Source organism: Mandrillus leucophaeus, unplaced genomic scaffold (assembly GCF_000951045.1).
Source record: "Mandrillus leucophaeus isolate KB7577 unplaced genomic scaffold, Mleu.le_1.0 Scaffold100, whole genome shotgun sequence".
Lineage (NCBI taxonomy): Eukaryota > Metazoa > Chordata > Mammalia > Primates > Cercopithecidae > Mandrillus > Mandrillus leucophaeus.
This window is the reverse complement of record NW_012098099.1, coordinates 2299742-2321682: the sequence shown is the minus strand read 5'-3', so window position 1 is coordinate 2321682 and position 21941 is coordinate 2299742. Positions and strand designations below refer to the sequence as shown.

The following is a 21941-nucleotide window of genomic DNA, read 5'->3' as shown; positions in this document are numbered from 1 at the left end:
GACAAAGAATAAAGGGGAGCTCCCTGGCCCAGGGTGCAGTGGTCTGTCTTTAGCCTTGTTTGCAGTGTCAACAGTTTTCAGTAGGCTGGGTCTTCTGAAAGCACCGTTCTTTGCAGAGGTCCATCTATGGTCATGATTCTGACCAAGTGGAATGCTGTTGCCGAATGGAGACGATTGATGGGTCCCACAGACCCAGAAGAAGCAAAAGTACTTTCCCCTGACTCCATCCGAGCCCGGTTTGGAATAAGTAAGTTGAAAAACGTTGTCCATGGAGCATCTAATGCCTATGAAGCAAAAGAAGTTATTAATAGACTCTTTGAGAATCCTGAGGAAAACTAAAGTATATACTGTGAAGTACGTACCTGTTTAATTATTATTTTATTTTATTTGCTTGTTGCAGTGACTGAGGCTAGGACAAACCTGTCCTAAAAAGAGAAGAACTTTTCCCAAATTCCTGAATCAAACTTTATTTCCTGTGAGACACACTGTTCTATTGCATAGTAGCTGCACAGCCTCAAACCTGAGCCTTGTAGATGCTGATGACCTTGGGGAGTCTGGTTGCTTGTAACCAGGTGGAGGATGCTGCATCCAGGCTGCAGGGATGGAGACAACAGGGCAAGCAATGCACCCATTGGTTTGCACACCTTGGTCTTGAGCTGTGGTGTCATCTACTATGACATAAAAAGCCTCATGCAGTCCCTCTACTCAACTCCTTTCCACTTCTCCGCTTTGAATGGCCAAAGTTTCTTTCTTTTTATGTTTATTTGTTCTAAAAAAAAATTACAGGTTTGTTACATAGGTATATGTGTGCCACGGTGGTTTCCTGCACCTATTGACCCATCCTCTAAGATCCTTCCCCTCACTCCCCACCTCCCAACAGTCCCTGCTATATGTTGTTCCCCTCTCTGTGTCCATGCGTTCTCAATGTTCAACTCACACTTATGAGTGAGAACATGTAGTGTTTGATTTTCTGTTCTGGTGTTAGTTTGCTGAGGATGGTGACTTCCAGTTTCATCCATGTCCCTGAAAAGGACATGATCCTTTGGATGGCTGCATAGTATTTCATGTACCAAATTTTCTTTATCCAGTCTATCGCTGATGGGTATTTGGGTTGGTTCCATGTCTTTGCTAGTGTAACTATTGCTGCAATAAACATACATGTGCATGTGTCTTTATAGTAGAATGATTTATATTCCTTTGGGTATATACGCAGTAATGAAATTGTTGGGTCAAATGGTGTCTCTGGTTCTAGATCCTTGAGGAATCACCACACTGTCTTCCATAATGATTGAACTAATTTATATTCCCACCAACAGTGTAAAAGTGTTACTATTTCTCCACAACCCCACCAGCATCTATTATTCCTGACTTTTTAGTAATTACCTGAATGACCAAAGTTTCAGTGTACAGTGTACAATGATTGTACAGTGTACAGTGATGGAAAAACCCACAGTCACCTTGGGCTGGTAGGAATATAAAATGGTGCATCTTCTGGATAATTGTTTGGCAGTTTCTTAAAAGGTTAAACATAGAATCATTATTTAACCTATCAATTATATTCTTAGGTGCATTCCCAAGGGAACTGAAAACAGGGACTCAAACATATACTGTACAGTAATGTTTATAGAAAAATGATTCACAAGAACCAAAAGGAAGAAATCACCCAAGTGTCCATTAACAGAACAATGAACAAAGTTTGGTATAAAGATACAATGGAATATTATTTAGCTATTAAAAGGAATAAAGTATTGATGCATACTGCAACATGGATGAATCTCAAAAAAAATTTACTAAATGAAGTGTTAGACACAGAATAACACATAATGCATGTTACCACTTATATGAGGTTCCTAAAATAGGCAATTATAGAGATAAAAAGTAAATTATAGCTTGGGGCTGAAGGAAGGGTGAAATTGTAAGTTATTGCTTAATGGGTACAGAGTCTTTTTTAAGTTGACAAAATATTTTGGAAATTGTTTGTGGTGATGTTTGCAAACCATGTAAATGTCATTAATACCATTGATTTGTACACTTAAATGGTTGCAATGGCAAATTTAATACACACACCCCCGACATATTGCCACGACAAAAAAATAGTAACAAAAATAGTGAAATAAGGAAGAATTATTTCAGACAAGCACAAAAAGCTCTTGCAAGAGAACTCTTCAACGCCCGCCCCAAAATGATATAAAATTTAGTGTTACATTTTTAAAAGAAAATGCATGTAATCCTAACATCGAAATCTTTAATTAAAAGTAAGCCTTTATGGTGGGAGTGTAAATTAGTTCAACCATTGTGGAAGACAGTGTGCTGATTTCTTGAAGACCTGGAACCAGAAATACCATTTGACCCAGCAATCCCATTACTGGATATATACCCAAAGGAATATAAATCCTTCTATTATAGAGATACATGCACACATATATTCATGGCAGAACTATTAACAATAACAAATATATGGAATCAGTCTAAATGCCCATCAATGATAGACTGGATAAAGAAAATGTGGTACATATATGGCATGGAATACTATGCAGCCATAAAAGGGAATGAGATCATGTCCTTTGCAAGGACATGGTTGGAGTTGGAAGCCATTATCCTCAGCAAACTAATGCAGGAACAGAAAACCAAACACTGTATGTTCTCACTTATAAATGGGAGCTGAATGATGAGAACACATGGACACGTGGGGGGAACAACACACACTAGAGCCTGTCGGTGGGGGCTGGAGGGAGAGCATCAGAAAGAATAGCTAATGGATGCTGGGCTTAACACCTAGGTGATGGGATGATCTGTGCAGCAAACTACCCTGGCACACGGTTACCTATGTAACAAACCTGCACATCCTGTAGACATACCCTTGAACTTAAAATAAAGTTGAAGAAAAAAAAAGTAAGCCTTTAATAAAGTTCTTAAACAGATAGTAAATAAAGGAAATTTTGTTTCAAACAAAGTATAACAACAACAAAACTCCCTAAACTCTTTCTTGGGCATCTCTGACCTGAGAGTCCTGCTGAACGCCCAGCTGCTCTCCCAGGCCACCCCACAACCCCCGCCTTTACACTCCAGCCTGTCCATCATGTTCAGAAGAAGCTGCACAATCAGTCCTGGGATTTTTCTCAGCCCCTTCCTATTCTCTTCTTAACCTTTGGTTCAACCAGCAATTCTTAATCCTTGAACGGGTTGGGTAGAAAGCTTACGCACAAGTTAATATTTTTAACCCTGTCACAAATGTTTGTTCATTAACTTATTGCTCTGTAAATGTTTGATGACTGCTTACTTGCTCAGTCAGACTGTCTATAGGTAAAGGTTAAGGCCCATCTCCCAGTTCTCTGATTTGTGTGCAACACTTCAATATGGAAATTGGTAACTGCTGAAAGATTAGTGTATAGCACTGTCATTTATTTTGTTAAGTGCATTCTTTCTTTTCCTAGAACTTTGAGAAGATAATACACAAGTTCACATCAATATGTAACCATTTGGCACAGCTTCCTGGGAGGAATAATAAGAAAAACATGCTTTGGAGGAAAACTCATCTCAAGATACAAAAATGAATGGCTATGCATAATAAGAATAAAAATGTATTCCCCAAACAAATCTTAATGTTTATTTTTACCCGATCTTCCAGAAAAGATTTAAGGTATATAAATGCACACAATATACAACAAGATAATTGAGGGAGGAACATGGAATGTGGGGAAGAAGAGAGTAGGAGAGATCAAATAAAGCCAGGAGTGGAGTTAAATACAAATGCGCACTGCCTAATGTATATTTAAAATTGGTCAAAGTTTTGACTCTGAATTTTCTTGCAGAAAATGAGGAAAGGATGACATGTAGATTTATATAGTTTGCAAACTGTAGTACAGTCCAACAGTCCAGGCAGTGTACCTAACTCCCTGAGGGTAAGAAAATGCAAGAAGGTAATAAGCCAATTTTGTTTTTCTTTTGTTTCTTTTCCTCTCTCACGATGTACTCTGAATGATATTTTCTGCAGTGGCATGTTCTTAAGCCCATAGCCAGAGTAATATGTGGTTCCCAGCATGTTAGCTATGACACCCTCCTTTTCATTCCACTCAGGGGGAATATTAGATTGCAAATGAGTAAGAATCATGTTGCTGAATGATTAAGTTTTCAATCTAATTTCTTAACTCTAATATTAATAAAAATAAGATGCTCACAAACTTTGATCCCTCTACATTAGAAACAGATTACTCACTGCAATACTTTCATATTCCAACATAACGTTTGAGAAGCATGCCTGTGAACTGTGTTAAATTATACAAAATCTAATTACGCACATGGGAGTTATCAGTAAGGATATTTCTCAATCTTTCTCAGAATACATTAAAAAATAAGGCAAATCAATTAATGGCTTCCTTTAGATTGTGCAGAGAAATAAGTACAGTCAGTATCTTTACTTTCCTCACTTCCTTCACCTTCCCTGCTCCCGCAGGTTGAGTATTATTATCTGATGCTTTCCATGGCCTAATAGTATTTGGATATTCATAATATGATTGTGCTGAGTGGCACACTGCTATTACCTCAAGGATGATCCAGACCTTCGAATGCATTGGGAAAAAAACGGAACAAGACAAAGCTCTCTTAAAAGTGATATCGTATTTCACCAGCAGATGGCAAGCTACACTCAGTTGTGTGTATATGTGACTAAAGCTGTACAAAGATTTCATATACAAGATATAGAGAAAGGCCATTTCTTTCTAACTGAAGTAGCCAGAAATCTAACAATCAATGTCTAAAGAGATCTATCCAACTACGCTTTAAGTTAAGTTCGTCTTAGTCTAGAGGGGATTGTGTTTAGTAGGTGGAACACAATAGCAAGAGGTAGGCGTGTAAGGACTGGGGTTAGCAGTACTTGGCACCTTGCACCTAGGGGAGAAAGATTTTAAAAGGCTAGAAAGTCACCAGGGCTTCTGCCAAATGGGCTGGTCTTGAATTTTGGCTGGACTTTAGGTAGTAAAAGCATGACCTGGACTACTGTGGCTAAGGCAAGTATGACCTGAAAAATCAGTGGGAAAAGTTGGAGCTTGGGGCTGAGAACTGTCAGCTGCTGAGATACCCAGGAGTGTGGGGATGTGGGTCTGAATTCAGGGACAGGCTTAGTAAGTAGGCAATGGGACATCTGTGCTGAAAGCGCCTCTATCCCATCAACCAAATACACGAGGATGACTTCACTGGCATGAGGTCAGTGTCTACATGACTTCCCCCAGACAGAACAGTCCCCATTCTCTAGTACTGGCTCAGTTATGCACCTTAACCCTAAAGCCAGAGTCTCTCTGATGTCTACACCCAGTCCATCCAGCCCAGTTCCATGACAGGACACCCAAAGCATTCTTGATTTGAGCCTAATGCTCTCCAGTACCTTCCGTGGATGCCCTGTGGAAGATGGACAGATTTTGTAAAATATGTTGTCCTCTATTTGCGGCCCTCTAGCTGGACTGTCTTGGTGCCCTTTCTGGACACTGAAAGGGATTCCTGACACTGACGCCTATCTGAACTGTGTCTGAACCTGCTCAAACATTGGAAGCTACTTTGGATGACCTCCAAAGCCAGACATTTTATGCTTTTCAAAAAACGAGAAAGATGATTCAGCAATTGCCTGCCTAATTTTTCAACTGCTGAAATATTTCAATGACATAATAAATATTATAAATGATTAGAATTATTATTAAAATGCTAGTGAATTTTAAAAGTCCATCAGTTTGAATCAACAACATTATTTTAGATTTATTTTGGTACCATGGTGACATTTTATTCATAATACTATCTTTTTTTGCTTAACTTCAGTTCTTTGCACCTGGTTATATTATTCAAGTTCTTATAATTTTATGAGATTTAGGAATAGTCCTCTGATTATAAGCCTGCTCTGTTAGCTGAATTTAATTGTTAATAAACAATTTAACTGTTTTCCCTTTTCATAATATGTCATTAAAGTAAGCCATATTAGCCATTGTAAATTGTTCTCACTGAGATACTGCAGTTGCATGTTTTAGTTATAAAATTGTTCTCATACAAATATCACAACTAAATATATAAGACTTATGCTCTAAAGGCAAGATTACACACCATGGCTTTGTTCTTGCCATTAATTACCTCTTTAAAAATATTTTCTTACATCCCAGTAGATAGAAATTTCTCTCAGGTAGCAAAGCAAACAAATACTGTAAGATCTGTAGTGATGATCAACATAGTCTTTCTTCAATAAATTTGAAAAGAAAAAGACATGAAAAAGCACGAAGACAAAAGCCCACAGCTTAGGGATTGAATAGTGTACGGCTGCTAGTTACAGAAGTTGACAGAGACATTCTGTTGCTTGACGCTACTTTATAGATTCTGGTGGAAAAGTGTAGTGATCAAATGCTAATATTTTTATGGTTGTCATAGTGTGCTGAGCATGAGAATGTGAATCACAACCTCCAATTGCAGAGGCCATAATGATAAGGGTTCTAGCTCTGCACCCTGAAATTGACTGTCACCTTTGCAGCAAGACCACACTACCGATGGGTTGCTCTCAGTCAGTGACTGAGCACAACAGGGTACTTAGAGCTATCCCTGGGAGAAGAGGGACTCTTTTGACAGATGACTGGCTTCAGACTCCCAGATAACCTTGCCAAACCTTCTTTAGACTTTGCAGCAGTCTGGAATGCTTCTACTCAACCTTTCTTCTCTCTTCCCTCTCTCCTTCACTCAGAGTGGACATCCATTGTGTTCTGACAACTCTTCCAGCCCTACTTAGATCCCTCCTCATTCTCTCTCACAGGCATTTTGCACATTTAATTCTGTTTTGGCATTTGCTTCTCTGAGAACCCAGATGAAAACACGTATGATCAAGGGAATAGTTCTCAAACTAGCATGTCTAAATGTCTTTAAACCAAACTACATTCTATATATCCCTCTCTAATAATATTTTTGTAGTATCTGATAATTATAAAAGTAATACATGTTCATTAGACAAAATACAGAAAACATTTATGACTTGCACTCTTTTTTTTTTTTTTTTTTGAGACGGAGTCTCGCTTTGTTTCCCAGGCTGGAGTACAATGGTGTGATCTTGGCTCACTGCAACCTCTGCCTCCCCAGCTCAAGAGATTCTCTTGCCTCAACCTCCAGAGTAGCTGGGACTACAGGCGCCTGCCACCACACCTAAGTTTCTGTATTTTTGATAGAGACGGGGTTTTACCGTGTTAGCCAGGATGGTCTGGTCTCGATCTCCTGACCTTGTAATCTGCCCACATCAACCTCCCAAAGTGCTGGGATTACAGGTGTGAGCCACTGCCCCCAGTTTATGCCTTGCACTCTCTTATGGCAGCATTTTTTATGGTCTTTAGTATTCAATAATGAAGGAAAATTATTTGTGTCACAAACACCTATCTTACCCTGGCATGACTTGTGAACCACATTTAAAAGTCCATTTTCACAAATTATTGGTAAAATAGACTCTGATACATCCAAGCTATGCAACTGTCCAATATAAACCTACTGTTGCATTCTTTACGTGGAGCAGTTTTCATGCTGCCTTATTAAGTTGATACAGCAAAACAGAAAGAAAGACCAGAAGGATTCACACTAAAATGTTAATTTTGACATTTTGAGTAGCTACTTTGACATTTTGGGTCTTTTTGTTTTATTTCTTTCTTTCTTTTTTTTTTTTTTTTTGCTTATCTCTGTTGTTTGAATAATACGGGGGGATATTCCATTGCTATCCTAGGGTTCAGCATCTTCTTCGGGGTGCTTTAAATTAAAGTAGCTACTCTATCTTGGGTACTTCATTCATCTGGAGAACATGGCATGCTTCTTTATCAGTTAAATCACACAGTTGACAATTAACTGATATTGTGGCTAATAATATCAGTTAATTACTGATGTATTGTTGGTTGGCATGCCTCTCCCTATGATGTAATACATCTTATAGTGTAAACTGCTTTTCAAAAGTATTTTCCATTAGGAAATATGGTCAGTATTAGCATAAATCAGACTATAACAAGAAGCAGAAATTCGTTATCCTGTTGCTTTCTATGGTGATAAATAAGTGGTCCCTCTAGCAGCCCAGATTTATGTTACCAAAAAATCAGTGGACTTTGGACTGGTAAATCAAAATTCAGGAAATTTGAGGGCCTGAATTGGTCTCTAGCTATGTGCAAGAAATCAGAAAAACTTATACAACCTTTCTCCAACAAGCGAGTTTATGACTTCTGAGGTCTTATTCAACCTTTTCATTGCATGATTCCAAATAACCATTTTTGCTTTTTGAATTGGTAATAATAACAGGTACATCCTTGCAGCAAAAACGTGCTCTTCTTTTTTACTCAGGGACTGGTTACCCCAATCAGAAACACCCTCAAGCTAGTAAGGGCTTTGTTGTAAGAATGCGATAGACAATCTTATAGGTATCCAGGGTTTTGTTGTAAGAATGCAATACACAATCTTATAGGTATCCAAGGAGAGAAACCAAAAGTGTGATCAGACTACATTGGTTTACAGCTGAAAAGTAAGAACTAAGGCTATTTATGTAAGTTCTCATGTATCTTAAAAGGAGGCTAGACAGAGAGCATCTATTAGCAGCTCTGCTATACTGTAATTCTTCAGTTCCTATAGTTAACCAGTTACGTTATTAAGTTAGATTGTTAAAAAATAGAGGAGGTTGCATAGGCTTTTCCAGCAGTTAAGAAATCTATCTATCCATCTATCTATCTATCTATCTATCTATCTATCTATCTATCTATCTATCTATCCATCCATCCATCCATCCATCCATCCATCTTTCTATCCGTCTATCTATCAATCATCTATCCATCCATCCATTTATCTATATACTTTGAGGGGTTCAAATCACTATTTCCCAGTGGCCAGGAGTATAGGAAGTGCTGAGAATGTTGTCAGCTGATGGTTCAAAGATGAAGGGAGAAGGTTTGTCCAAGGTGGCCACCAGTTAGTTACAACTTTAAATTTATGATAAACATGGAGAAGGAGAAACAATCTTAGTGAGGGTTTCCATACACCATACACTTAATGAGCATTTCCATCCACCGATGTTCCAAGCATTCTGGGGCATAATTGACAAGATCAAGAACTTTCCTTGCTGAGCATACTCCTAGGCCCGAAAATACTATTTAAACAAACGTATCCCAAGGTACTAATGAAGGATACACACAGACATTTGACTATTGAGATGTTTATTCAGTATGGTCAGTGAAGAAACCACCTAAGTATCCAATAGCACAACAGTTTGTTGAGTAATGCATACTATGGAATATAACACAGCTGTTAGAAATGAGGTGGTATCTGCTTTCTTGACATGAAAACTTATCTCAATAAAGAGCCAAGCAAAGGAGGCAGGTTATGAAACACACGTATAGCAGGGTCCTAGTTTTATTTATTCAAATCGTTGTATAAGTGCATAAGAAACTCCTGGAGAATAATATGCCAAAATACTAATGGTGATTACCTCTGTGTAGTGGAGAGCAGGATTAGATAGGATTTTATTTCCTTTGGGCGTTGTGCATTTATTGAATGCCTTATAGAGAATACATGCTTAATGTGTTAGCAAAAGGCCAATAAAATTGTTTTTTTAAATAAATGCCTCCAATTGTCCACAATTATGAAATTTGTTGATAAAATACTGCAAGATAAGTTCTTCTTTTCTGATTAAAGTATCCCCAACTGTCAAGTAATTCTCATTTCAGAGATGGAACCTCAACTTTCCTCTGTGTATATTTATATTTAACTCCTCTCACATGTATTTAGGCAAAAAAAAATATTTAAGTGAAGAAAATAAATTTTTGGCACTCACATGAAGGCCTTTTTTATACTTGTCAAATTACTCTCAGGGTGGATGTCCTGGGAAGTGAGATGAGTGACATACCTCTCTTGTTGTGGGTATAAAATACTTGAGCATTAGCCAACTAATTAGTACCTAACTCCCAGTGGTACAGACAAACTCACTGTTTCTGGTGCTGCTTAAGAGGGTGTTAACAAGAAGCATCATGATCATGAAATCAGGTAACCAAAAAACAGGAATCCAGACATTGTCTGCCTCTCTTTTTTATTTATTTTTCTTTATTATTATTTTTGTTTTTAGAGTTTCTAGCTAAAAACAGAGCTGAAAAGTCATTGTAAAAAAGACACATTATAATTTTCCATATGCTACTTCTCTAGATTTTTCAAAAAATCCCCTTTCATCACAAAAATCCTTCTACAGACCATAAGCACATAAAGATCTTTTAGACATTCATTCTGCTACTGTTCCTTCTTAGAAGCATTAGATTTTCGATCTCATTTTAAAACATCACTAACATTGTAACAACAGATATCAAATGGTAATAAAACATACTGTAAAAAATTATGTGTTTTGTTTGAAATATGGCATTTATTTTACAATGCACATATTAGGTCAAATTGTAACAAGCATTATTTTCCCTGCTCTCCTAGAGTATGCACGCAGGTTACTCTGAATGCAATGCAATAAGCCTTTTCCACCAGCTTTAACTCACCTTCTGTACCAAAGGGCAAACCTACCACTATGGCTTGTGATGGCTTACAAAGAAAAACTGAAGCATAGCATTAAGAAAAATGCTGCAAGATGTGTCTATGAAGAGCACTGCAGTGAGTTGTTAGGGCAAGGGGCACATGGCCTTGCATAGGTTGTCCCAGGCAATGCCCAGCCTCATCCTGTAAGGAAGTCGGAAGTCTCCGTTTTGGAAACTAGTTAGCTCACACTTTTTTGGGGTTTGTTTTCTTCTGGGCACTCCTAGTTTTAATGTTCTTCTTGGGGCTGGCTGGTTTGGGAGCAGGAGGCTTTCCCTTTGGTTTGGCGGGATTACTACGACTGGTGCGCCCAGCTGTTTTTTTCTTGTCCTGAATTGTTCTCCGCTGTTCCCGCAGCCTCTCTTCCCACTGCTGAAAGGCAATTTGTAAACATGACTATCAAATTATCTCACCCCTTTATGGTGCTCAGCTAATATGAAAATTAAGGCAAGTTTTTCACTGTAATATACTAATGACGGTAACAATTGTAATAGCTACCCTATGTCAAGCCCTTATCAGGTACCAGGTGACTCGGAAAGTGCTCAGTGTGTGATGAAGTTTTCACATGCATTCATTTCATTGAAACAACAGTCCTTCCAGATAAGCACCATTGACAGGGGCAGGAAACAAGCACAAAGAGGTTATTTGCAGGCCACAGAGCTAGTAAATGTCAGAGTCAGGATTCAAATTCACCCACTCTGACTCCAGAGCCAGAGGCCCTCACCCATGCACTTTTGACCACTAGCCCCATAATGCAACATTCCTATAGTGCAAAGCCTTCTAAAAAGGCTCTTATTTCATGGCTACTAGCATTAGTTTACACCACGTCACTGGGAAGTAAGGGGTTTGTTCACTTCATTCTCCCACATCCAAAGGAAGACAGAGGCCCCTTCTACACCTAGTCATCCTCTAATGTGCTAGCTATCCAGAACCATTGGGAAATGAGTCATTCTGAAAAATCAAGTCTCTCTGATAGCAAAAAGTTTATTCTTTAAATAGCTCAAGTAAGGAACAATAAAAAAGTGAGTCCAGTTGAATTGACATTGCTTTATATTAACACAGATGTCCCTGCTTGGTTAGAGTCTATTTCATTCAGCCAGAAGTTTGACCACAGTCATCAGTTGGGTATTATTCTATGCAGTAGGAATGCAATGAAAAGAAAAACATTGTCCCCACTGTGCTATGACACAATTCTAATCTATTCTAAACTAATAAACTCATTATGGTATGTTGCTATCATGTGGTGATATTTTCAAACTCCTACTGAAGTTTATTGGAAAATATGCTGCAAAAGTGAATGGTCCCACAGCTCTGATTATTGAACGCTTTCTTCTCAGCAAGCTCAGGTTCTCACGGTCTGCTTGCCTTCTGTACTGATGCTTCTAATCTACTGTAGTCCTGGAAACCAGATAACCAATCCTGCTAGAATTTCCTGTCTAATAGAACTAAGCATGCTTCTGAGCAGCTCATGAGTTTTTAGCTCTGATTTAACACAATAGTGTTTGGTTCTCTTATTCAGAAGTACACCGACTAGGGGAGGCTGTATTCTAACTACATTCTCCATAACTCAATTGTTAATATATACTTTCCTCTTGCCTGGGACTTTTCATTGGTGCAAACTAAGAGAGCACAGGCAGTAGCAATATGTTTTGTGAACCTGTAAACACAAATTCTTCTTAATGAATATGGACATATTTTGCAGAGAAGGGAAGCTTTAAAAATTTCAAACCAATTACCTGATGTCTTTAGATTGGGTTGTAATTTCACATTTCTGGGCAAAAAATTATTTAACTCCTCTAATTGAATTACCAATATTTCTATGATGTTACCACAAAAATCCTAGATTTGACTGTAAAACAATTACTTTTTGTGTATGATTTTTGACAAAAGTCTTAAGTTATTATAAATACAGGAAAAGATTCTGCTATGTATAGTGATAGGGTAAGTTTTATTATCAGATATTTCCACCCTTCCAAATATATGTCAGATTTAGTCTCAATGGATATTAAGTCTGCTCAAGGATCTCACGGTTCACTAAAACAACTACATGTAATAAGGAAACAAAAGGCTCATTTAACTTGGAAATAACCAGTACATTAGTATTGAACACAACTTCACAACCTTTGAAGTTGAATGACAGATTCCTGGTAAAAATTCTAAGTGAGAATAGCTACACTCTTAATGGCCTATTCAAAAGACAAATACTGTCGCTATTGCTGGCTCTTATGAGAGCTTGAAGATGAGACAATGGGAAGAATTCCCCAATTCTAAAGAAATCTTTTATACGCACTTACATCCATCTTCACAGTGTCGTTCATGATACTTACTATGGATCTTTTACTAAGCTGATCTCTCCATTTTTCAACTAAGCAATTTTCAAGAAGCATCATCCTGAAAACAAATTATCTTAGTAAGCAGATTTTTATTACAAAAGTAAAAAGCTAAAATTACAGAAATTGTAAAAAAATTATTCAATAACCTTTTACCCCATAATCCACATATCTACCATTTAATTTTATTGGTGTTTCCTTTCATTCCTCCTTGTAACAATATTTATTACACTTACTAGACCACATTGTGTATTTAGATGATCTGAAAATTTCCTTTTGTCATTTTATGATCTAAATTTTCTGATGTAATTGAAATAATTTAAAAATCTAATGTTAATAATACAATATTATGAATATGGATATCCATAATATATCCAGCCATTTCTTTATTGCTGAATTCCCTTTTGCTTAGCTATGATTACCAGTATTGCATTGAATAACCCTGTATACAGTAGTGTGCACTGGCTTATTATTTTCTTAGGACAGATTTTTAAAATAGAATAACTGAGTCATAGGGCATGTATTCTTTTAAAAGATTTTCAATGCATAGTGCCAAGTTGTTTTCAAAATGGTTGCACTTTCATCCGATTCATTAACATTAAGCATTAGGTGAAAATGAAATCTTGTTTTTATTTGGATTTAGAATCAAGGAGATAATTTTTTAAATGTTTACTTACTATTTGTATTATATTTGTGTTACTATTTGAACTTCTCTATATAAATTTATGTACATATATTTCTACATTGTGGTCTCGATGTTTAAATATTAATTTTATGAACTCTTTAATAAGACTACTATCTTTTCATATCTTTTTCAATTAAGTTTATCAATTTTTATTTGCTTTTCTATCATTATTTGTGATTTTTATGTGTATAATATTATGTGGTCAAATATGTGTATTGATATTTTTCCTTGTAATTTCTTACATTACTTTTATGTTTACAAATTACTTTGCTTTTCAGATATATTTAGCCACCTAATTTTATCCTGTTTTTTTAAGTTCTTACAATATTTGTCTATTTAATCCATTTGAAAGTTATTGTATAGTACAATATAAGGTGCATTAAAACCTGCTTCAAGAGTTTTTCCTCCATTTTATTTATCTTTACATCTACTATTGCATCACATGGTTTTAACAAGTGTAACTTTACACCAGTTTTGCAGGTCTCATAAAGCAGATTTCCTCTCTTATTTTCACAATCGTCTTTACATACCCTTACCAATTTATTAGAATCATTTGTGAGGACATGCATCCCAATTATCCAAAAGTATTTTTACTGGAATGGATTATAATCCATTCACCTCTCCAGATAGAATGTAATGACTAGCAACCTGGTATCCCCAACCACATCTCTAGCACTGCAGCAGATGCAAACGCCTTGGTAGAGATGAGTCCAGAGTCACTGATTGCTTCTTTAGGGAGACAAGATACAAGCAGAGTCTGGCTTTAAAACCAAGAACACACGGTGATATCCATGTTGCAAGGAGGGCACCCAAGTACTGACAGAATACAGAAAAGTGAAGTTAGTTCTCAAAAATGTTTTTGGTTTCTTTTCAGAGGAATAGTCTTAGTTTATATCTATATAGAAGAAACAGATGAGCATTAACAGCAGAGAATGGGAGGGATGACTTGTTACGTAAAACTGAGTGATTTTGCTGGAGGAGTATACTGCAATCAACTTACAGGGCCCAACATGGAGGCTGGGCTCAAGAGTTTGACTTTGTATTATAAGTAATGTACCAATATCCAAAAATATAAATAAATAAATAAGAGTAAGGAAAGAGAGGCCAGGAAGACAAATACACCCAGCTAGAATTTGTGTGTATGAGTGTGTGTGAAGCATATACATATTTGTTTATACTTTGCCTTGTGATGTTTGAATTGAGAATCACATATTCGATTCAGAAATCATCTTAAAGTGTGCGTGTGTGTGTGTGTGTGTGTGTGCAATACTCTGTCAAATATTGTAAAGTGTTTATATGGAAACATGCGGAACTATAGTCTCAGATGCCTACTTACTTGATCTGTAAGCTATTAAAGTGGCCTTAAGAATTTAGTATTTGTGACTCTAAAATTGTTTGAATGATTTGAAAAGAATTGTTCTTCCTTAAAATAATTGACTTGCCTATAAATTTTGAAATCAATTAATGAATTTTGAAATGGATTTTTAAAGACTCTATTCAAATACTCATATTTTGATTTTTCCTTCATCCTGTGAAGAAATAATTGACAATTAGAATATATGCTATTCAAACAGAGGCATCTGTTAAACTAATTTTTTTAAAAGCCATTGACATATTTTTGTTATATTTTTAAACCATGACTGCTAACTGAGATTGAGGTTTTTCTAACAGTGTGCAGACAGTTCCTTCTGCCTCTTTGTGCCTACCTTGAGCGCCACTCGTAACACATGATGAGAACATCTTGATGGGGCAGGATGTGTGGACACTGGCAAGAAGAATTCGTAATGAGCGGGACTTGAGTTCGAGGGATGGGTGATGAGGACTTGAAGATCTCTTTTACATCCACCACCGTTGTGACCTCATTGCAGCCACTCCTCTGCACAGCTTTTATTTTGGCATGAATAACTGCAATTTAAAAATAGATAAAAGTGTTGTTGAAGGTTTTGGGGAAAAACTAGGGATAGTGTATTCATGCCAACCTCTGAGCCTCTCTTAAAGAATCACTCCTGTAATTATGGTTATGTCCAAGTGGCCTGAGTGCAGGCAAAAAGCCCACACAGTCATATGCTAAATGGATGGTGTCCTATATTGTCAACATTGTCTTAAATGTTCTGGGGCATACTGTGAGATGGGAAAGCAAATGGAAAGGCAAGTTTTAGTCTTTCTCTGCCTTTAGCTCAGTAAAAAATTCACAGTATTTGTATTCTCCACTGTGGTGATTCAAAGTGAGGATCATATATTTTCACATCAGAAGTCATCTTAAGGTTTGCATTTCTTCCATCACTCATCTGATGCTTCAGCTTCTTCTGTTTTACAGAGATAGTTATTAGTCGTAACATTTTTGAAGTGGAGGGAGTCTCTGAGGACTACTTTTAATTTCACAGACTGACAAAGTAGACCCATGGTGAGCAGAGATAGAACTGTTATTACAGATGGCTGTTAATGTCACTGTCTCTGACCAAGTTTTAAATGCTGGTTTCTGTGGTCTCTTGTTATTACTGCCTCCCATAGAGTTGTAATCAGCCTAATATGGCTCTGTCTTGGATTCCATTTCAGGCGGCCAGTTTATGAAGACACCAAAGGACTTGAATACAAAATGGTTTCTTCATCAAGGTCGTTCCAAGGCCATAACACCCAAGAGAACAACATGACAGTGAAACTCAGATTAGTATCTCAGGCTGGATCTTGGCAGAGGAGGGACTAAGTAAATCAGATTAGGATAGTATCTACATAGAGCAGGCTTTAAGAAAAAAAGCTACAGGAAAAGATAAACTACTTTTTGTTGTTGCTGAATTACCCACATTGGCTAAATATCATCCTTAAATCTGATAGCTTTGTAAGAGCTTACTTTTTTCAGATTTTTATGTTTCTGTGATCCTCCTACTTTTACCTCTGATATATATCCTAAAGTTTCTTACTGATATAAAATTTCAATTTGCAAGATGAAAACTAAGTCAGCAAACAAAATAAGCATTTTCCCTAAAACCACTTTATGTTATTTCAGCAGAAATAATTTAAGACATGCAATGAAATATAAGGTAGCCAGCCCAAACAGACGCTTTTAAAATGTCTGCCTTTTACATTTCTTTTTGAATTGAAAAAGAACATATGTTAATTAAAATTACTTTCAGATGACAATAGTGAAATTAAAATTACTTAAAACATTTCAAATTTCATGATTGACTTATTCTTGCAAGAAAATGCTGAGTGGTTCTTTCAAGTAAGAGAGAGGAGGGCATTTAAACTATTTCAATAGCGTAACCATAGGATTTTGTGAGTAATATTTTTTTTCACAATTTCTTTAAGATGTTAAATATTTGTAGCTTTTCACAAGTAAAAGGATATGCAGGCAGATCTTAATTCTCTGGGCCTATGGGCCTTAATTCTCCGACTCACAGATAATCAGATCCATGGATCACTTTCCCATTCTTCCTGCAGCAGTAAAACCTCAGGAAGAGAACAGTTGGGGTGTGCCATCCCGGCTGATCAGCACTTCTTACCAAGACAAGGAGGATCAAGATGTCAAACTTTTAATCTGATGCATATAATTATTATCACCTGGGTCATTCCTTTTGTTTGCACTTGATTTATCCAGAAAAGCAAGACATTTTGCAGTTGTTATTGTGTCATATATTAATAGAATTCACATAATCAACTAGACAAACAGTCAACCTTTTGTTTTCTTTACTTTGTGACTAGCTTTAATGAGAGCAACCGTATTGAGATTCCAGCTTTGTAATGAACCGAGTCTCAAAAGTAAATGGCTTTAACAGATGACTTACCATAGCTGTAGTTTTTGCTGAGATATGTTGCCAAAGTTGGCTTCACCTTTTTACACTTGCACCGATCTAAAAAAGGCAAAAGAGGCAGAAAGTTGGAAAGAGTACAGAAATCACTCTGGAGAGGAGAAGTAGAGGGAACATCCAAGAAGAAAGAACTCACCAGGGCTTAGGCGTTTACAGTCAACATCAAGAGGCCTTTCCTGTACCATCATGTCTGGTGTGATGTCTATCCACTTAACATCTGAAACACAAACAGGGCCACATGGGCGTGGTTGGTGATTTTGTCTATTCACCCAGCTAGTATAAGGAGCCCTCTGAAGATATAAACTAACATAGTATCACAAAAGAATAGTACTTAATGGTAAAAATGAGCCGGGTGAGGTGGCTCACGCCTGTAATCCCAGCACTTTGGGAGGCTGAGATGGGTGGATCACCTGAGGTCAGGAGTTTGAGACCAGTCTGGCCAATATGGCAAAACCCTGTCTCTACTGAAAATACAAACATTTGCCAGGCATGGTGGTGGACACCTGTAATCCCGGCTACTCGGGAGGCTGAGGTAGGAGAATCACTTGAACCCGGGAGGCGAAGGTTGCAGTGAGCTGAGATTGTGCCATTGCACTCCAGCCTGGGTAACACAGCGAGGACCCATCTAAAAAAAATATGTATTTATATAGCAAAAACGGCATGTGACTGTTGACTTCTCCTTTCATAATGATATCTAGGGCTTAGAAAAGAGATCCTCTGGGGGAATATTCGCCTATCCAAGCACAAATTGATGTGAATGTATATCCATTTAACCTCGCTGGTATACACTGGTATATACAACCCAACTGGATAAATCACATCACTCTCTCCCAAAGTCAAATTGAAATGTCGATATTCCAAGTTAACAGCTTATATTAATCAAAGTAACCAAAATATTTCCAAATCTCCACCTCATATCTTGCAATGCAGAAACAGTTCACAGGTATATAACCAAAACCAAGCATAATCCTCTATTAGTTATATAATTTAAACAATAAATATGTGGTTTTTTCCCCTAAAACTCTAAACTAGAGAGGAGTTTCCATTTACCCCATTCACTTAACCACTCCTCCTTCATGTTTAGGGCAATGCTCTGGGAATAAGTTCAGAGATTCCAGCACAGCAATATCAGAGTGTCTTTAAATGTGGGGTAACCTGGGTCAGAGAAAGCCTGGATAAAATAATGCAAAAATATTCCTAGGTTTCATTTCAAGAAGTGAATTTAAACTTCTCCTTCTTCCTAGAAAAACAGTCAAATGACCAAAGAAAAAAGAAGGAAGTGGAAGTAGGGATGGGGTTAACTAAAATGCCACAGTAGTTGGCTCGGGGTCAATGACCATGAAACAGACCTCACAATTTTCCAGGGAAACTGCAATTACAAATCTCGCTCCTGGTGGGAAGCAATGACCATTACTGCTTTTTCAGAAAAAAACTTTTTAAGAAGTAGCACTAAATGGAACGAGTATTGACACCTGCCTGGTGAGATTATTTTGGGCATTAAATGAGTGAATAACGTGTAATGTGTTTAACACTTGCTCAGACACCTAGCAACACCTGTTTACTGCTATTATCATTTCTGTTACTACTGTAAATGCAAACATCGTCGAAGGCTCCCTTTGTAAGCAAATCTTTTTTTTTTTTTTTCCTTAAGGGGTGCAGCGCCCTTCGCTAGCTTGTAAAATTCCTACGGGGGAAACCAGACTTTTTCTGAAGAAAATGTTTCCCCCATTTCTTCCCACCTCCTACAAGCCTCAGAAGCCCCCAGCAGCCTTAAGTGTGGCCGCCTAGTTCTCAAGTGGCAGCCACAGCCCCGGGTGCCTCCTCGCCTCCCTCCATCCTTCCTCCAGTCTCACCCTCCGGGAGGTCCGTGACGATGGCTTCAGGCGAGATGCACACACCACGGTCATAGACGGGCAGCTCGTCGCAGGCCAGGCTTTCGGGCCAGCTGTGGTTGTACATCTTCATGAGGGGCTCGCAGTCGTCGCGCGCGCGTTGGCACACCGACTTGCACGGCTTGATGGGGTCGTGCAGGAACTCCAGGGTGCAGATGGGCGCGTACATGGCACAGAGGAAGAAGCGCAGCACGGAGCTGCAGTTCACGTCCACCAGCTCCTCGTACTGCTCGATGGCCAGGATGGCGTTCTCTTGTGTGCTGTGGTGCAGGTGGTTGGGCATCCGCGTGATGTTCCAGGGCATGTGCCGGCACATAGGGATGCGCACCGCCTCGCAGGGCGCGCCGCGCACGCCCAGCGCCAGGTGCAGCCACAGGCACAGCGCCACCAGGATGGAAAGGAACATGGCACTGCCCTCCCGCGCTGCGACCCTGGCAGACAGAAAGCGCCCTTCTCTTCCTGCCACCTTCGTCTTTACTTGTCCCTTCGCTGAGGAGGAAATCCTCTGGGGCGCAGGAGAGTTTCTTTCCCCAAACTCCAGTCGGTAGCAAAGTGGGATCTCGGCTGGGTCCGAGCGCGGATCTCGGCCGTCTGGCACACAGGGCACGAGCAGCGCCAGTTCTCAGCCTTCGGGGCGCGAACCCGCCCGGGCAGCTCCAGTCCCGGACTCCGCAGCTCGGAGCGCAGCCAGCCACGGCCATTGCGGGACCCTATTTATCCGGACACCTCCCCTGACGTGGGCTCGGAATGCTCCCTTGGCAGCTGCAGGCGCGGCGCGGGCTCCCCTTTGGCCGCCCCACCCCCAGGCCCCTCGGTGCAGAAGCGGTGACATCATCCCGTCTGGGCCACAGCCCAGGGCTGGAAGCCTGCTTTCCCCCTGAAGTCCCTCCTTTTTAGTCTGGCCAGTCGTTTTTCTTCGGACCAAGAAAAAGAACCTCTGGCAGTTGTTTTCGACACCGGATACAAGAGGGTGCGGGAGAGAATTTCAAGAGAGAGAAAGACACCCTTTGGCGTGAAAACTGAACTTTGCTCCCTCTGCCTTAGAGTTTTTCAAAGTATAGAGTTGGGGGGAAATAGGAGCTTCTGCTGCCCTCTAATTCTGAAATATATTTGCTTTCTCCGGTAGGCGGCATGAGGAGCGCTAAGGACAGTTGGGACACTGTCCTGCGAGGCAGGGGAGAGTGCAGTGGATGTCGGAATAGGAGGGACACATTGTATAAATTACCCCACTCCGCCCTTAGTTGTGTGGAGTGTGGTTTGTTGTTGTTGTTGCTGTTGTTGCTAGTAGACAGTTTGGGCCTAAATTTTTCCAGTATAACACTTGGTTTGTTTCTGCTCCAGGAACTTAATAGAACTGGGGGAAGGTGTGTTAGCATCTTCCAGCTTGGGAAATGTCTTCCAACATTCCCTCTTCCTTCTAACTCCCTGTTCCCCTCTCCAGCATTAGTGGAACCCAGGAGAAAACATCAGACACCACAATCTGAAAGGTCTCCCCAGCTCTGATCCTTCATGCCAAAGGATTTCCACCTCAGCAGCCTAAAATCTTGATTTTTGATGTGCTCAGAGACTGTTGCTTGAGTTGAGTAAGAAGCTAAGAAGCTGTGTACTATGGGATGCAAATATGTATGCTTTGCTTTCTCTTTTATCTTATTTGCATTAGGAAGAGGTAGTAAGTTCAATTGCTGGCTCAGCTATCCACAGAAAAGGGAGGCTTTATTTATATAAGATTGATGTATGTCAATCTTCAAGTGGTAAGACTTCTGGTATATGCTATTTTTTAGGGCATCAGCAATATGGAAACATGTTCTCTGAATGTTAATCTTTAAAAACATAGTTTAACTTAAATTTAAGGCACACAATTTTTCTCTCCAAAGCTTAAACCTACACAATTAGTTTAGTTTTGACTGAGGATTAAAACTGAAGACTAAGGATTAAAACAGGCGAGGAAACAACAAGTGCAAGTGACATCTACTGGGAATTTACAATGGTCAAGACATGGAGCTAAGAACTTTAAATGCATTATCTTGTTTATTAGGGAACATGAATTAAACATAGTAAGTGAAAAGGATAAATGAGACAAATACATTTCAGGATTCATCCAAAGAGTGGTTCTTATTTAGGGGAAGCCCACGGTGTTCTTACACTGACAAGCCACTCTAGAAAGGTAATCCACTTCCTGTGGAACAGGTCTCAACCTCCAAAGATGCCAAACCAGGCTAGTAAAATATCACATTAGGAGGAAAGCCCAGATGACATCTCAAGCCATTTCTAGCAGTAAACTCCAATGAGCCTAAACCCTTCACTAAGCAAAAAAGATTTTCAGCTGTGGTTCCTACCAGGAGAGCAAGAGAAAGAGCTGAACTACCCTACACTTTTCCTATGAGTCTGAGCAGGGAAAACTTGGAGAGGGCTCAAATTTCTGCAGCCAGTTTGAACCTGCTGCATCTGTTTAACTATGTAAGTACCAAGTCACAAAGTCTCGTGGGCTTCCCTGATGTTCTCTGAGGCATGCCTTTTTTTTTTTTTTTTTTTTTTTTTCTTTAAGTTTTTTTTTTTTTTTTTTTTTGAGACAGGGTCTCATTCTGTCCACCCAGTCTTGGGGTGCCATAGACTGGGATCTGGCCACCCTGTGTGTGTTCTGCTTTTGTTATCAACCTGCACAGGGGTGCCTTTTTTTTTTTTTTTT

The 21941-nt window shown here is 38.9% G+C and overlaps 2 protein-coding genes across 2 annotated transcripts in view; one reads left to right on the top strand and one right to left on the bottom strand.

Moving 5' to 3' along the window:
• NME8 (NME/NM23 family member 8) overlaps positions 1-3597 on the top strand; it is a 63435-nt gene extending 59838 nt beyond the window's left edge. The window contains exon 18 of the mRNA XM_011972852.1: positions 3435-3597. The gene's annotated coding sequence lies outside the window, so the exon portion shown is untranslated. The remainder of the gene's footprint in view (positions 1-3434) is intronic.
• A 5577-nt stretch (positions 3598-9174) lies between these two features.
• Positions 9175-20236, bottom strand: SFRP4 (secreted frizzled-related protein 4). The gene is made up of 6 exons (XM_011972840.1): positions 19217-20236; positions 17500-17580; positions 17340-17405; positions 15264-15462; positions 12870-12933; positions 9175-10914 (listed from the first exon to the last, which is right to left on the bottom strand). Exons 1-6 carry the CDS (start codon positions 19659-19661, stop codon positions 10729-10731), a joined length of 1041 nt encoding a protein of 346 aa, XP_011828230.1. The 5' UTR covers positions 19662-20236; the 3' UTR covers positions 9175-10728.
• Positions 20237-21941: the final 1705 nt, after the last annotated feature.

Bases quoted from the DNA above. Each gene is read 5' to 3' on its own strand.
- SFRP4 (XM_011972840.1), bottom strand. From the start codon at position 19,661: ATGTTCCTTTCCATCCTGGTGGCGCTGTGCCTGTGGCTGCACCTGGCG. The intron at 17,581-19,216 runs GTGAGACTGGAG...TTTGTGTTTCAG, and splicing joins CGTCACGGACCTCCCGGAGG to ATGTTAAGTGGATAGACATC. The intron at 17,406-17,499 runs GTGAGTTCTTTC...TGCCTTTTTTAG, and splicing joins CTGTAAACGCCTAAGCCCTG to ATCGGTGCAAGTGTAAAAAG.